At 41.7% G+C, this 18,356-nt stretch overlaps 1 protein-coding gene across 1 annotated transcript in view; it reads right to left on the reverse strand.

Moving 5' to 3' along the window:
• Positions 1–18,356, reverse strand: part of CCDC60 (coiled-coil domain containing 60) — a 230,793-nt gene that overhangs the window by 15,715 nt on the left and 196,722 nt on the right. The window contains exons 7-8 of the mRNA XM_040416015.1: positions 8,823–8,913; positions 1,010–1,289 (exon numbers count right to left, since the gene is read on the reverse strand). Coding sequence (XP_040271949.1) covers positions 1,010–1,289; positions 8,823–8,913 — 371 coding nt within the window. The remainder of the gene's footprint in view (positions 1–1,009; positions 1,290–8,822; positions 8,914–18,356) is intronic.

Genomic DNA, 18,356 nt, shown 5'->3' on the forward strand with positions numbered 1-18,356 from the left:
GCACCGCCGTGCTGCGCCGGAGCTCCGCCCCCATCCCCATTATAGTCAATGGGGACGGAGCGGGGGCACGGCGAACAGCCACAGGACGGATCCGACATGCTAAACAGCATGTCGGATCCGTCCTGCCGCAAGTGTGAAACTAGCCTAATACGGACGTGGTGCTTCCGTGTGTCATCCGTTTTTCACGGTCCGCAAAAAACTGAAATGGGGTTTCCTAGAATGTTTTCAGTCCAGGGGTACGCAAAAAACGGATGACATACGGATGCATTTCCGTGTGCTATCCGTTTTTTACGGACCCATTGACTTTAATGGGGCCACGGACCACAATCTGCGGCCAAGTATAGGACATGTTCTAAAATAAAAGGAACGGACACATGGAACGGACAGCACACGGATGACAATGAAAGGCATTCCGCAATTTTTGCGGACCCATAGAAATGAATGGGTCCGTGCATTGTCTGCAAAATTTGCGGAACGGACGCAGAAGAAAAACACGGTCGTGTGAATGCTCCCTTAGGCATATTTCCGGTGCAGATTGTGGCGCAAAGGTCCTTTGTGCTGCAATCTGTGACTTTTCCCCGCCCACGCCAGATCTAAAAAAGTGGGCAGGGAATGGGACGGGCCTGAATAAAAATGTAATTTTGGGATTTAAAAAAAACATGCAAACATAGTGTTTTTATATTTTTAGATTTAATACCTTTTATTATGTAGCAGTTAAAAAAATGAAATTTCCAATTTGGTATCACCATAGCAACCTCTGGTATAAATCCAAAACATTATCTAAGATGATTTTTAAATACTGTAGTAATAATAATAAAAAAAAACTTCTCTGGTTTGTCCTATAAAAGTAAATTAACGACTAACATATATTGTATGCATCCAAAAAATATCAACAAAAAGTACAATTAATTGGGCAAAAAGAAGCTTCATAAAAGCAAACTGGACTAAAATGACACAAGATATTACAAGCAGGGAGGCAAAAAGCAGACAGTAACACAACAATACTTACAATCAGACAGCTGCTCTTCATCCTCCTCTTTGCTCAGTTTGCCTGGGGTATGGAGGGAACTATTGACAGTGGACTCTAAGTCGTCCCCACCTTCTTGAGGTGCGTCTGAGGATGTTGTGCCTCCAGTTGCCATTTCATCAGAGCCCGGAAGAAGGGAGGAAACACTACCTATGGTTGGTGTGTGCGCTGAAGAAAGTCCACTAAAACGTGAGACGCTGAGGAAGGATAGTTTCCGAGCTCGTAAGTGGTTGCGGAAAAGCTTTTGACTCTGCTTTTTATTCTGCGAATAGGAAAATATACGGTAATGAGATTAGTAACACAGCCAACTGCTTAGAACATAGACACCTTCGAGGATATTGTTCTATTAATTGAATTTTACTTATTTTGGGCAATTTTTTTTTATTTCTATTGGTTTGTAGTAAAAGTTTTCAGGGATACACGGATCAGTCTGTTTGCAGAGTATCACTTCTCAGTCGTGTCAGTTGACGGCATTATCTCTGATCTCATGACCTCATAAACACTCATTATAACTAAACTCTTATCAAACTGATAAGAATATAGCTTACCCTACTTTCACACTCGCGTTTGGTGCGGATCCGTCATGGATCTGCACAGACGGATCCGTTCAGATAATACAACCGTCTGCATCCGTTCAGAACGGATCCGTTTGTATTATCTGTAACATAGCCAAGACGGATCCGTCTTGAACTCCATTGAAAGTCAATAGAAGACGGATCCATTTTCTATTGTGCCAGATTGTGTCATAGAAATTGACTTACATTGTGTGCCAGGACGGATCCGTTTGGCTCAGTTTCATCAGACGCTGCAGGCAACGTTTTGGTGTCCGTCTCCAGAGCGGAATGGTGACTGAACGGAGGCAAACTGATGCGTTCTGAGCGGATCCTTTTCCATTCAGAATGCATTAGGGCAAAAACTGATCCGTTCTGGACCGTTTGTGAGAGCCCTGAATGGATCCCATAAACGGAAAGCCAAAACGCCAGTGTGAAAGTAGCCTATAATAAGTGTTTATGACGTCAGGAGATCAAAGATAAGGCTTCACATGAGCCCTCAGCTGACTGACTTAGGAGGGATAAGGCACATTTACACCAACAGATTATCTGACCAATTTCTATCCAATCCTTGTGTGTAATAGGCCATCTGACCAGTGATTGGTCAGAAAATCTGTCTGATAATCTGTTGGTGTAAATGTTTCTATAGTCTGCAAATAGACTGATCTTTAAATGCATGTATCACAAAAACTGCTGAGACCTTTAAAAATGCAAAACAAATTAATACTGAATCAGTTTTTCTGGATGACACCGGAGAGATGGATCCAGTATTGTAATGCATTTGTCAGACGGATCTGAATCCGGATCCGTATGACAAATGCCATCAGTTTGCGACGGAACTGCCTGCTGGAATCCTCTGCCGCAAGTGTGAAAGTACCCTTAGGCCTCATGCACACAACCGTTTTTCGGGTCCGCATCGGGTGCGGACCCATTCACTTCAATGGGGCCGCAAAACGGTTGCTCCGTTCCGAGGCCCCGGAAAAAAAAAATAGCATGTCCTATCCTTGTCCGTTTTGCGGACAAGAATAGGCATGTTTACAATGGGCCGCCCGTTCCGTTCCGCAAATTGCGGAAGGCACACGGGCGGCTTCCGTTTTTTGCGGATCCGTGGTTTGCGGCTTGCCAAAAACGGCACGGTCGTGTGCATGTAGCCTTAGCCAGAGAAGAGAGGCGCTGAAAAGTCTGTGGAGAACCGCAGAAGTAAACGTTCTACAAAAATAGCACTTTCCACTATGGAAATGTCCCAGACTACTGCATAGAAATATAATAACTTGTCGTTCCAGATAGTAAGTTGTCTATGTTCAGGAAGATGTCAGAAACGACACAAATATAGTGAATCGTAGGCACTTGTCTTACAATGCCTCTGTTCTGTGTGAAACATGCACCAGGAGGTTATCTCGCTGATGGTCAGTTCACAACAGTTTTACTGATCCTGGAGTGCAAGGAATTTCAAATGATAAAATACTTATTTTATCTTCTGCTCGGCCTTATAAACCCACAGAAGACACATGCATCTCACCCTGTTAGTCATTAATTATACAGCAGCACATGCACTGTATAACACTATGAAGATAATACTATATCTGCCCCCTAGTGCTCAAACATGTAATTGCCTCTCACAGACATAACCGACGGAGACTGTGTGGAAAATACCTTTCAAAAACACTCGCCTTTACGTGATTTTTTTTTTATTACTTAAGGTTGGGAAAGGCTACTTGCAGGCCCCTCAGTACCTCACTGCTGGGGGAAAGGGGATCGTCTGGGATTAGAGAAGTTTCTTAAATATATAAAAGAACTGCTATGTTTTAGTACTGGATGGTTTTAAAATTGTTAAACTGATTTTAATTTCAAAAGGATTTTTTGGGCTAACGCCTATATCGCCATAAAAAGGAGGAACCAAATAGGATTTGCAGATGCCCCTGACGAAGCAGAGACGAAACCCGGGTTGGGCAATTGGCGAGAGGATTGACATTTGTTTTATGTGATTGAGATTTTATGGAACTTATAAGTATAATAAACGATTTTATAAGATAAAGGACTTGCGGGACTTCTGTTTTAATATTACAGGGATTAAGAGCACTGATTCTTGTGGAAGTCGAAGTCACTTATCGGATCTGACCATATCAGAAGAACCCTCTGAGTGTCTTAACGGTGTACTTTTTCACTGCTGGTTTGGAACAGTGCGGTTTTACTACTTTATACAAGCTCACTGCTGGTATTGTGTCTCTGTTTTTTAAGGTTTGACAAATCGCTATTACGGTATAATAGAAAAAAAAACACTTTTACATTACATTCACTGTTGAGCTAGCTGTTTTTTTAAAGGACTATGAGGCCTCTCCTTTTGACGCTCTATCTTTGCCATCTAATTGCCATAAATGAGTGCGGCATTAAAAGCATGCATTTTTAAAACTAAGCTCATGCAACCATATAATATAATTTTTGTAGTCATTGACTAGAAATCTCCACTCTTTACTTCCAAATCTACCTGATCATGTCCAACAGTCACCAGCATAAGAACCTGTTACTAATCAGGCTGCCTGTACACAATGAGGTCCAGCATAAGGCATACGGATCCTGCTGCTGGGCCTTAAGCTACCTGCACATGTTGCAAATTATGTGCGGTTTTTCTGCGGGGATGCTTGTGCAAATAAATCGCAGTTGTAATACAGTACCAGCAAAGCCTTAGGCTGGTTTCACACGGGCGTTGCGGAAAAAGATGCGGGGGCGTTGCGGAACATGCACGATTTTTCCGCGCAAGTGCAAAACATTGTAATGCGTTTTGCACGCGCGTGAGAAAAATCGGCATATTTGGTACCCAAACCCGAACTTCTTCACAGAAGTTCAGGTTTGGAATCGGTGTTCTGTAGATTGTATTATTTTCCCTTATAACATGGTTATAAGGGAAAATAATAGCATTCTTAATACAGAATGCTTAGTACAATAGGGCTGGAGGGGCTAAAAAAAAATAAAAAAGAATTTAACTCACCTTAATCCACTTGTTCGCGCAGCCCGGCTTCTCTTCTGTCTTCTTCTTTGAGGAATAGGACCTTTGATGACGTCACTGCGCTCATCACATGGTCCCTCACATGATATTTTACCATGGTGATGGATCATGTGACGGACCATGTGATGAGCGTAGTGACGTCACCACAGGTCCTTTTCCTGTGCACAGCAAAGATGAAGACAGAAGAGAAGCCGCGCTGCGCGAACAAGTGGATTAAGGCGAGTTAAATTATTTATTTATTTTTTTAACCCCTCCAGCCCTATTGTACTATGCATTCTGTATTAAGAATGCTATTATTTTCCCTTATAACCATGTTATAAGGGAAAATAATAATGAGCAACCGTGCGTGAAAATCGCACCGCATCTGCACCTTCTTGCGGATGCTTGCGATTTTCACGCGGCCCCATTCACTTCTATGAGGCCAGCGTTGCATGGAAAACGCACAATATAGAGCATGCTGCGATTTTCACGCAACGCACAAGTGATGCGTGAAAATCACCGCTCATCTGCACAGCCCCATTGAAGTGAATGGGTCCGGATTTAGTGCGGGTGCAATGCGTTCACCTCACGCATCTCGCCCGTGTGAAAGAGGCCTTAGATGTACTAATAGATACGGGCCAGTTATTTTCCAACCGGACACTCTTTTCGCATATGTCTGGCTAATAGAAGTCTACAGGCATACCAGATGAATAAATCAGTAGGATTTACCGCTGTATTTGCCAAACGTAATATTCAGTGGCATAACTAGAAATGGTTGGGCCCCACAGCAAATTTTCGAAGGCCCCTTCCCCCCCAGTAACTTTTTTGCAACCCTCTCCTCCTATGCAACCCCAACTCCTGTGGCTAGTCTAGATCGTTCTCTTAGATGAAGCTCGGCAACCACTCCATCGGTTTCCCACATGTATATACTGTATATGATGTCATTGTATTATACTGTTGGTGGGGGCCCTGACAATAAAATCTGTTAGTCCTCCTCCTGGATGGCCCCTTCTGAGTTCGGGACCCAAAGCCGCTGCTTCCCCTGTAGCTACGCTCCTGGTAATATTTGAATGTGGCGTGGACCTACCCTTAAAAATAATCAATAATGACTGACTCGAGGTAGCATGCAGTATTGTGTCTGCACCTGGAATTCATGCAAATAACAATACCTATTTTGCCTTACTGTTTTCAGAAAAGGACAAACAGGTTTGCAGATGACAGAATGGGGGAGATTTATCAGAACTGGTGTAAAGTAGAACTGGCTTAGTTGCCCATAGCAACCAATCAGATTCCACCTTTCATGGGTTGCTATGGGCAACTAAGCCAGTTTTCCTTAAGGGCTCTTTCACACTTGCGTTGTTCTTTTCCGGCATAGAGTTCCGTCGTCGGGGCTCTATGCCGGAAGAATCGTGATCAGGATTATCCCAATGCATTCTGAATGGAGAGAAATCTAAAGTCCTGTTTGCCATGGTAAAGTGTAGTGGGGAGCAGTATACTTACCGTCCGTGCGGCTCCCGGGGCGCTTCAGAGTGACGTCAGGGCGCCCCACGCGCATGGATGACGTGATCGCATGGATCGCGTCATCCATGCGCATGGGGCGCTCTGACGTCATTCTGGAGCGCCCCGGGAGCCGCACGGACGGTAAGTATACTGCTCCCCCGCTCCCCACTACTACTATGGCAACCAGGACTTTAATAGCGTCCTGGGTGCCATAGTAACACTGAACGCATTTTGAAGACGGATCAGTCTTCAAATGCTTTCAGTTCACTTGCGGTGTTACGGATCCGGTGGGCACTTCCGGCAAATGGAGTACACGACGGATCCGGACAACGCAAGTGTGAAAGAGCCCTTACACTGGTTTTGATAAATCTCTCCCAATATGGGTCTTTGTAAAAAAAGAATGAGCTCTGAATGTGTAGCCCCATTGACAACAAGTGGTAGTGGTGATTATTGAACCAGAAGACTTCCTCTAGCTGTACACATATTGCATAGCTGGTCATTCATTCAAATGGCAGTCCTGCGATACTACATTTCTCCAGTAACATCCACTGCAAAGGAAACATTTTAATGGCCACAGCTTCCCCCAGCAAACTCCTCTGTTTGCTGGGGGTATCGGGATCCAAACTTACAGAGATCAGCTGATCGATGCGGTGGTTCCTGTATGAACTGGGTTGTGTACGGTGAGAATTCAGAAACCTACAAAATTAGGCTACTTTCACATCTGAACTTTCCCTTTCCGCTATTGAGATCCATCATAGGATCTCAATAGCGGGAGAAAACGCAATTCATTCATTGTCCTTGTCATTCATGGGGACAAAACTGAACTGAACAAAACGGAATGCACCAGAATGCATTCCGTTCCATTTGATTGCGTCCCCATCGCGGACAGAATAACACTTCAAGTAGGCGGCATCCACATGACCATATCTGTTTAGCAGTCCGCAAAATACGGATGCGGTCCATGTGAACCCAGCAGTTTTCGCGGGCCCCATTGAAAAAATGCCTATTTTTTCCATAAAACTGACAATAGGACATGTTCTATAATTTGCGGCCTGGCCGCATTTTTTTCAGCACATTTTTTTCAGCACAATAGAAGTGAATAGGTCTGCGTGCGATGTGCAAAAAAATGCGGATTGGACACAGACTGAAAATATAGTTGTATAATCTGTAGTGAAGTGAGGAACCGCACTCAATCAAAGTGTCCCTGGTGCCAATCAAGGGCTGTTAAGCCACCATCCAAATGATAAAGTATTGAGGCACTAGGAATGCTTCTACTCACCTCACAGATAATGTGACCGCTGATGAAGGTCCATCGTGACCGAAACATCCGGTCAGAAATATTCTGTTATTGATATGTACCACTGGGCAAATGGATGATGCAGATAATGTGAAATAAAGCTATACTTTAATTGCAAAACCTTAAATGATAACTGTCACATTTAGACCCTAATTTCAATTTTCATATATGTAGTTACTAATAACATGATATTCCAGAATCCGTTACTATTAGACTGACTTACCCTATATTTAATAAGATTCAGCCCTTAGCAACCAGTCTGCATAAAACGTCAATTTCCCTATTCAGTTAAGATGGCCGCCACTGCCCTCACCCTGAGGCTAATCCCGCCTGCCCTCACTAGCCAGTAGCAATAGCCCCCCAAAAGTGTCAGTAACCAGAGCCCTCCCCCCTAAAGGGTTAATCTCCTGCAGCACAAAGGGGTCCTCTTACCACATGTTGCTTTCATTTATACACTGAGCAGATGGCAGATCTCTCTTCCCTGTTGTGCGCTGCTTCAACTCTGCATTCTCCAGCTCTGCTGAGTGAGGGAGCGTCTGCCAAGCGCAGGGACAGGGAGAAGTGCACACAGCCCAGGCACTGTTATCAGCTGCTGGGGAGGACCTGGCTTTAATAATTTACTTACAGTCCCTGGCTGTCAGTAATCTGACCTTGCACGCAGCCTGCTTCTGCGTCCTCCGTCCTTCAACAGATAGACGGACCATGCCGAGCAACCCTATTTTAAGCACAGGTAAAAGTAGGCAGTACAGGGAACAAAACTGTGGAATTAAGGGGTAATTGAATACACAGTGAAAAGTTGAAATAAGACCACCAAGGTGATATTAATCACCACAATCCAATACTCCAAAAAAAATTATATACGACAGTTATACTTTAACCTGAGTGCCTCAATACTTTATAATTTGAAAATATAGTTGTGTGAATGCACACTTCCAGTAGGTGCAACAAAGAAAATATCAAATAATAAAAAACTTTTGTTTTTATGCAGGATTTTTTCTTTGTTGTACGTTGCGTTTCCGTGCATCCTCTACTACTGAGCAGGTGAGCTGGACTATTGCTTCATTATACAAGAGTTTCAGTATACATAAAAGATATCTAAAGTTATATAATGAGGAAATGCGCTGAAAGTTCATATTGAAACTTGGGGTCCAACTCTACCGGCCTTTTGTTTTCAGCTAAAAAATTCAATTAGGAACTGAATGCCTTAGCACCGATAGAATATACATTGCTGCAGAGTCATAATGATGAGTTCCCTTTTTATGCACTCCAGCTTTACAGTTATTGCACCTAGAATATATAGTGGTTGTTTATGAGGCCTGCGCTCTCCATATATTTCTCACAATAAAAGAAAATTAAGTAGCTGAAATATTTAGCGCTCCATTTGTGGAGATCGCATTTATTTACACCTGTAAAACAGAGCAAAATATTTCTGACAGTTATAGTAGGAAAAAAATGATCATTTACCTTCCCCGGCATGATAAACTGCTCCCACTTCATCTCCACGTCCTTCTCTCTATTGATTCGTTTTAATGAAGTTTTACAGCCACCAGGATCTCTGGTTTTAAGAAATGCAGACTGGTTAAACAGCTATTATTGGCTTGATATTTGCTTTTATTGTTGCCTGAACAGTCGAATACAGAGATGGCTAGTGATGCAAAGTTCAAGCTGTATAGGGTCAGAGGCGGAACGTGGTGCTCCTGGGCCCCAATGTAAAGCAAGGAACAGGGCCACCATAATTTATAACACTGGTATCTTCTTATGTGGAAAAAATCGCGGAAAATAATGCACTAACACAATAGATGCAAACATTATATATGGTCTAAGCCCTCATTCTGATATGATAAAATCTGAGACTCTCAGACAATATATCTTGATCAAAACACATCTGTCCCCGCCTACCAGCGCCAAGGTGGTCTCAGTCAGGCAGGTCCTACTCTAAACCTATCTATGCCGTTGGGCATCTACATTCAGGAGAGCAGACCCTGCACATATAGTGTACTGCTCCTAGCTACCTCTGTGTGCACCAAGCAACCAATGAGAGGAGGAGCCCATATAGCTATATAAACCACCTAATCAGGTCGCTGTTGGATAGGCGGGGCAAAAGTGCACTCCCCAGATATTAGGGGCGCATTCACACTTGAAGGTGCCACTCCTTCAAGAACATAAATTTATCAAAAATCACAGAAAAAGATACAAAACATCCTGAGCGATATGATAACTGAATATGCAACCTTGATTAGGTGGTACATGTAGCTGTGAGAGCTCTTCCTCTCATTGGTTGCTTGATGCACATAGAGGTAACAAGGAGCAGCACACTATATGTGCAGGGTCTGCCCTCCTGAATGTAGATGCCCAATGGAATAGATGGGTTTAAAGTAGGTTCCTGCCTGACTGAGACCACCATGGCGCTGGTAGGCAGGCATAGATGTGTTTTGATCAAAATATATTGGCTGAGAGTGAGGGCTTAGTCCATATAAAATGTTTGTATCTATTATGCAATATTATCTGTGATTTTTTTCCATATAAATGTTGCCATATACATCTGCATATTTAGCTATCATATTGTGCAGGATGTTATCTTTTTCTGTGATTTTTTTATCTTCTTATGTGCCTCCAGAGGCACCAGAGTTTGGGAGTCACTTCTACCTCTGCACCCTCTATAGCTATGCCCCTGTACCGTTTCTACTTTGTGTATATAAAGTTGGCTTTATATAGTGTTTATGTATGCTTTTGACCACATAAATTTGGTGCAATAACCAGGATAAAATGGATATATTCCAACAATACAATTATAAATCTGCTATTATTAAAATCATGTTTTTATGTTAAACATATTTTTAAAGAAATTTGGTTTGATGCTTTAATTTTCCATGTCAATATCTATATTAATAAATAAACATAAAATCCTGCAGTTTTCGCACTGGCCCTTAAGCCTCTGCAGAGGTCACAGAGCCTAGAAAACTCTCCCACAGAAGTCAATGAGGTCCCCTTCTGACCACTGTGTCTATGGCGCATGGGGCCGCTGTAAAGCAAATCTCTAAATGCTGTTAAGAACAGCTCAGACAAGATGGCCGCCCCCATAATCATGTTCAGAAAATTGAATAAAAATATCAAAAAAAAATCTGAAAATAAAAAGAGATTACAGAAAAAAATCTGGTTTTAACTGGCAGAAAAGATTATAGGTGACAGATTCCCTTTGAAAGGGTTCTCCGCTTTGGACAAGCCTTACTTGTTAGAGTGGTCCCTAGATAATAAATTTATCACAAATTGTCCCTCTGCTGCGACACCCATTAAACAGCTGCAATATGTGGGGAAACCTGGCAAGTGTTCATGTTCCCTGCAACACCACCACAGGAGAAATGAAGCACGATTCAAGTCAATGGGTTTTGTATAATTATGGAAGGACCTCCATAGGATGAGACCCTGGGGCAGAATTACTAATCCTGTCTAAGCTTTAGGGCTCATGCACACGACCGTATGCATTTTGCGGTCCACAAAACACGGATCTGCAAAAAATACGGATGACGTCCGCGTGCATTCTGTATTTTGCGGAACGGAACAGCTGGCCCCTAATAGAACAGTACTATCCTTGTCCGTAATGCGGACAATAAAAGGACATGTTCTATTTTTTGTGTGGAACGGAAACTGTATGCACACCCGTTGAAATAAATGGGTCAGTAAACGGTCTACAAAAAAATGGAACGGACACGGAAACAAAATATGTTCGTGTGCATGAGCCCTAAGACAGCACATACTAAAGGTGTTTGCATAAAATGGAGCTGGGAGTGTTGTATCAAGTATAGTGTTTTTGTGGACTAGGGATTTACACCAAATTTATGACATATTTGTGCCAATTTTAGGGTGGTTTGAGCCATGTCCTAAAGTTTCAATGTACTAAGGAGTGGCCAGATGTTTTGTAGGCAGAGTTACATTTTTTTGCCAGATTTATCATTGTGACTATTTTCAAAAAGTCACAAAAAAGTCCCAAGTGCACTGAAGTCCCTTAGTAAAGTACAAACTGACAGAACCACTATAATACGTAAAAAAGATTTAGACAGAGAAATCACCACGTGATATCGGAAAGATAAACCTTAGAACTGCCTAGCTTAAAGGGCATGTCTCACTTCAGCAAAGGACATTCATCAAGAAGAGAACTTACTAATGTATTGTGATTGTCCATATTGCTTCCTTTACTGGCTTGATTCATTTTTCTATCGAATTGAACACTTCTTGTTACAAGACCACCATGCAATCCAGCAACGGTTGCCGTGCTTGCACATAAGAAAAAGCGCCGTCTTATGCACACTCCCACGGTACCAGCCACCAGAGAGGCTGGCGCTTTTTCCTACAGTGTGCCAGTACGGCCACCACTGCTAGATTGCATGGTGGCAGCAACCATGGAAACGAGAAGGTTACTTTCACATCTGAGTTTTCCTTTCCGGTTTTGACATCCGGCGGAGGAACTCAAAACCGGAGAAAAACACTTCTGTTTTGTTCCCATTCATTTTTTAAACTGAACAAACTGGAACGGAGTTTTTGTGTGCGGCATAGGAAACTGAACATGCCAAAATCCATGTAAGTCAATGGTGCCAGATCCGTTTTTTTTTTTTTTGATTTAATACAACTGGATCTGTTCTGAACGGATGCAGCAGGTTGTATTATTCAAATGGATGCGTTTTGCTGTGGTTTTGAGATCCCATGCTGGATCTCAAAACCGGACAGCAAAAACGCATATGTGAAGTGTCTTGTATTAACTCTGTCTACCTGATAAATGCCCTTTGCTGAAGTGCTCTTTCACACGAGTGAGTTTTCCGTCCAGATGAGATGCGCGTAGTGAACACATAGCATCCGGACTGAATTCTGACCCATTCATTTCAATTGGTCAGCGCACATTAGCATGTTTTTCATGCATCATCTCTGCGTTCAGGTAAAATTGCGGCCTGTACTATTTTTTGTGTTTTTCACGCAGCTCTGGTTCCATAGAAGTGAATGGGGCTTGTGTGAAAAACAGAAGACATCCGGCTGCAATGAGTTTTTCACTGATGGTTGCTAGGTGATGAAGATTGTTATCCTTCAGTTTTCCTTCACGCACGTGAAAAGCGCAAGCAATCTGTATGGAAAAAACGCACACACTGAATGCAAATGCAGACAAAACTGGTTGATCAGTGTTTTCCTCTATCGCTTGTGTGAAAGAGGCTTAAATGGGTTCTCCGGCAATTATTTAAAATAGGCTGCAAGAAACTCAGAATGTGAACAGGACAGGTTGCGTCAACTTGCAAAGCTGCCTAGTAGTGTTGATCGCCAATATTCTAATCGCCAATTTTTTTCGCAAATATCGGCACTTTGAGAATTCGCGAAGATGTAGAATATAGTGATATATATTCGTAATCGCGAATATTCTAGATTTTTTTTTTTCCATCAGTAACCTCCCTTCTTGCTTGTCGGCCAATGAGAAGGCTGCAATGTCTTTGTCTGAGCTTAGCAACATCCCTAGCAACCAATAGGAAAGTTGCCTACGCCTTACTATATGAGAACCTCCCCAGCAGCCATTTCTTGCTGTTTTTTTGCAGATCTGAGAGAGACAGCAGTGACATTGCTGTGCTCTGTGCTTTGCTGTGTCATTACATTAGATAGTTAGATAGTTAGCTCATACTGTATATATAATACAGATAGTGGGAGATAGTCAGTGTAGGTTAGATAGTGATATAGTGTAGCTGATAGGTTCCAGTGCAAGGTGTTAGGTAGTGTGATAGGAATTACTGTACTTTGCATTTTCTCCAGTCTCAGGAAACTTCTAGCAGCTTGAAAAATGTAGAAAAAGTGACCCACGCCTGTATTGTGAGCACAATTCGCACATATTACATTGCCTATTTTTACAATCAAGAAAATAATGACTGGAGATCACGAATTCTAGAATTTGCGAATTTATGGCAAGTATTAGGCCAAAAATTTGCGAAATATTGCAAAAACGACTATTGCCTATGATGCTCATCTCTACTGCCTAGAGGGGGCACTCTACACTTTGCATGTGGCGCCTCACTACACACTGCCTTCATTTTATATTGCTATGCTTTCCAGGATCACATCATTACAATGTATTGCAGTCTAGGAACTCTGCTGTGCAATATGCCGTCCTGGCTGAGCAGCCTGAAATTTTCCAAGAGGAAGTTTAGTAAGGCTACTTTTACACTAGCGTTTCTATTTTCCGGTATTGAGATCCGTCATAGAGTCTCAATACTGGAAAAAAACGCTTCCGTTTTGTCCCCATTCATTGTCAATGGGGACAAAACTTAACTGAACAGAAGGGAGTGCTCCAAAATGCATTCCATTCCGTTCTCATACTGGAGAGCAAACCGCAGCATGCTGCAGTTTGCTTTCCGTCCTGGGATGCGTAGCAAGAGTGATCCGTCATGACCCTCCTAGCAAGTCAATGGGGATGGATCCATTTAAAGGGAGTCTGTCACCTCCATATGGCCATATACAGTGCTTACATGGATCTGTAGCACACCTATACAGGATTGTAACGGTACCTTTGTTCCATTCTTTAGACTTGCACCAGCAGGAAAAACGAAGTTTAATTCATATGCAAATGAGCACTCGCAAGTGCCCAGGGGCGGCGTTCAGTGTGTAGGTGCCCAGGGGCGGCGTTCAATGTGTAGGTGCCCAGGCTGCTCTGCCTTCTTTTCACTTACTCCTCCCCAGTCTCTGCCTTTGCCCGCCCTCCAAGTCTCTTGCCTCATCGATAGGGCAAAGGCAGAGGCTGGGGAGGAGTAAAGTGAAAAGAAGGCAGAGCAGCCTGGGCACTTACACACTGAACGCCGCCCCTGGGCACTTGCGAGTGCTCATTTGCATATGAATTAAACTTCCTTTTTCCTGCTTGTGCAAGTATAAAGAAAAGAACAAAGGTACCGTTACAATCCTGTATAGGTGTACTACAGAGCCATGTAAGCACTGTATATGGCCATATGGTGGTGACAGACTCCCTTTAACTCTGACACAATCGAAAATGGATCCGTCACCCATTGACTTTCAGTGGAGTTCATGACGGATCAGTCTTGGGTATGTCAAAGATAATACAACCGGATCCATTTATAATGGATGCAGATGGTTGTATTATCAGTAACAGAAGAATTTTTGCTAGCGTGAAAGTAGCCTAAGGCCCCTTGCAGACGAGCGTGTCCGGATTAGGTCTGGATGCGTCCCGGTGCATTGCAGCAAACCCGCGCGAGTAGGAACGCAATTGCAGTCAGTTTTGACTGCGATTGCGTTCCGATGTTCAGTTTTTATCGCGCGGGTGCAATGTGTTTTGCACGCACGTGATAAAAAACCGACTGTGGTAACCAGACCCGAACTTCTTCACAGAAGTTCAGGTTTGGGTTAGTTGTAGTGTAGATTGTATTATTTCCCCTTATAACATGGTTATAAGGGGAAATAATAGCATTCTGAATACAGAATGCATAGTACAACAGGGCTGGAGGGGTTAAAAAAAAAAGAAAAAAATTTTAACTCACCATAATCCACTTGTTCGCGCAGCCCGCATCTCTTCTGTCTTTATCTGTGAGCAATAGGACCTTTGATGACGTCACTGTGTTCATCACATGGTCCATCACATGATCCATCACCATGGTGATGGATCATGTGATGAGCGTAGTGACGTCATCAAAGGTCCTATTGCTCACAGATGAAGACAGAAGAGATGCGGGCTGCGCGAACAAGTGGATTAAGGTGAGTTAAATTATTATTATTATTTTTTTAACCCCTCCAGCCCTATTGTACTATGCATTCTGTATTCAGAATGCTATTATTTTCCCTTATAACCATGTTATAAGGGGAAATAATAATGATCGGGTCCCCATCCCGATCATCACCTAGCAACCGTGCGTGAAAATCGCACCGCATCCACACTTGCTTGCGGATGCTTGCGATTTTCACGCAACCCCATTCATTTCTATGAGGCCTGGTTACGTGAAAAACGCACAAAGAGGAGCATGCTGCGATTTTCACACAACGCACAAGTGATGCGTGAAAATCACCGCTCGTGTGTACAGCCCCATAGAAATGAATGGGTCAGGATTCAGTGCGGGTGCAATGCGTTCAACTCGCGCATTGCACCCGCGCGGAATACTCGCCCGTGTGAAAGGGGCCTAAGTGTGTGATTGCAGAGTAGAATTCCTGCTCTACAATAGACTGTAATGATGCAATTGTATATTAATCAGCAGGCACTCACCATCTGTATTTCACACATATATAACACATTTATTGAAATTATTAAAATTTAGTAAAATTTGTAGATAATAGAAATAAACAGTAGTCAAAAAAATATATGACATAAAAAATATAATAAATATAATCAATTAGCATACGACATAGAAACTATAATCAATTAGCATAAATTATGACCATAAATAACAGACTTAGAAGAGGGTAAAAAATGCAGTATTGAAATATATGGTAGTCACATAAAAATCGAGTGCAATATCGAATGAAAATAATCTGAGAAAATTCGAATGAGACTTAGACATGCATTTATCATCCAAAAAGAATTATGTATTATCTATACACCTTTATCAAAGTTACTGGTGAGTCAATTCAAAGTTCCATACAATGTATTAGGAATGCGTAGTTAAACTAGTTGTAGTACTCTGCAGAATATATAATCGTCCAGAACTAATAGCTTTGACTTAATCCACTGCAATGTAGGTTATTTTCGATTGGAATAATCTGACTATGTAGCTGTGATCGATAAGTATCTTTCGAGTTGTCAATGTGATTTTTCCTGCGAATGACTAAATGATCGATTGTCTCTATTTATATAAGACTTGATGGTGCTTACTGAAGGGCGTCCCTCCCGCAGTACAGCTACTCACCCAAACCAGGAGCTTTTTATCTTTCTTTCGTACTGTGCTAATGTGGCGCTCAAATGTCGGCGTCCCACGTGGTGGTTTGTGGTCACGTGTTTTCTCTACGTGATAGATGCTGAAGAAAAGACAAAGTTATGCTGTTTGTCTTTTATAGTTCCGATTTTTTCGAGTGCGCACTTCTTGTTCCTGCAGGATATATATCTGTGAGAGTCTGGTTCCTTTAGCCCGCCAGACGCGTTTCGAGGTGACCTCACCTCTTCATCAGTGGCTTGAATGGAAACCAAACTACTTTCTCTTTATATATAGTCGATGGTTACATCGAAGACCCGGGTTTTCGGGGTGTTGGAAACTCTGGTAGGAATTCTTACATGTCATTTTTCATATATAAGTGGTATGTTCCAGAGTATACAGTATATATGTTTTCTTTCAAATATAGTTTGGATAGCGATCCACTTTATATTCAATGAATGACTAAAGGAAAAAGGAGGAGAAAAACCAGAAAACGATTCTGCGTTTTTGTTGCGGTTTTTCTCAAAATTGAATTTTTTTTATCTTTTATCTTCTTAGGTATGCAGTGAGTCTATTCCATACGTTTCTCCTGGCTACATATGTATATATAGTCCTAATGTTGTATGTTCCACCAATATCCTATGCACTAATGTAGATTATATACAAACATAGATTATACACATATACAGGTATACATTATAATATCAAACCTCTATGTTATTGTTCTTTGAGTAAAACAATGCTCTTATTCTTTAGATATAATAATATTTGGGTAAAAGTATTGTTCTTTGAGTAAAATAATATTAAATAAGAATAAAACATTTCTTTATTGAATAAGAACAACAATTTGAATAAGAATTTGAATAAGAATAAAAATTTTTTTTATATATAGTTAACTGTTATATAGTGTGAAGAGGATAAAAGTTAAAAAAACGCAGGTGCGTTTTTGTTGCGTTTTCATTGCGACTGTTTTTTCTCTATAAGTAGCATGCTGTATGTATTTCTATTAGTTCTTTGGATTTTTCTGTGTTGCTATGAAGACATTGTATTGGGTGAAGTGGCAGTAGAGAGGGAGCCTTCCCCTGAGGGGAGGTCGTGGTGCTGGTAAACAGCCTGACACACGACTTCACATCAGGGAGAGGCTCCACCCAATACAATGTCTTCATAGCAACACAGAAAAATCCAAAGATTATATTATTTTACTCAAAGAACAATACTTTTACCCAAATATTATTATATCTTAAAGAATAAGAGCATTGTTTTACTCAAAGAACAATAACATAGAGGTTTGATATTATAATGTATACCTGTATATGTGTATAATCTATGTTTGTATATAATCTACATTAGTGCATAAGATATTGGTGGAACATACAACATTAGGACTATATATACATATGTAGCCAGGAGAAACGTATGGAATAGACTCACTGCATACCTAAGAAGATAAAAGATTAAAAAAATGCAATTTTGAGAAAAACAGCAACAAAAACCGCGACAAAAACGCAGAAGCGTTTTCTGGTTTTTCTCCTCATTTTTCCTTTAGTCATTCATTGAATATAAAGTGGATCGCTATCCAAACTATATTTGAAAGAAAACATATATACTGTATACTCTGGAACATACCACTTATATATGAAAAATGACATGTAAGAATTCCTACCAGAGTTTCCAACACCCCGAAAACCCGGGTCTTCGATGTAACCATCGACTGTATATAAAGAGAAAGTAGTTTGGTTTCCATTCAAGCAACTGATGAAGAGGTAAGGTCACCTCGAAACGCGTCTGGCGGGCTAAAGGAACCAAACTCTCACAGATATATATCCTGCAGGAACAAGAAGTGCGCACTCGAAAAAATCGGAACTATAAAAGACAAACAGCATAAATTTTTCTTTTCTTCAGCATCTATCACGTAGAGAAAACACATGACCACAAACCACCACGTGGGACGCCGACATTTGAGCGCCACATTAGCACAGTACGAAAGAAAGACAAAAAGCTCCTGGTTTGGGTGAGTAGCTGTACTGCGGGAGGGACGCCCCTGCAGTAAGCACCATCAAGTCTTATATAAATAGAGACAATCGATCATTTAGTCATTCGCAGGAAAAATCACATTGACAACTCGAAA

The sequence above is a fragment of the Bufo bufo genome, chromosome 2 (genome assembly GCF_905171765.1).
Source record: "Bufo bufo chromosome 2, aBufBuf1.1, whole genome shotgun sequence".
NCBI classification, from domain to species: Eukaryota; Metazoa; Chordata; class Amphibia; order Anura; family Bufonidae; genus Bufo; species Bufo bufo.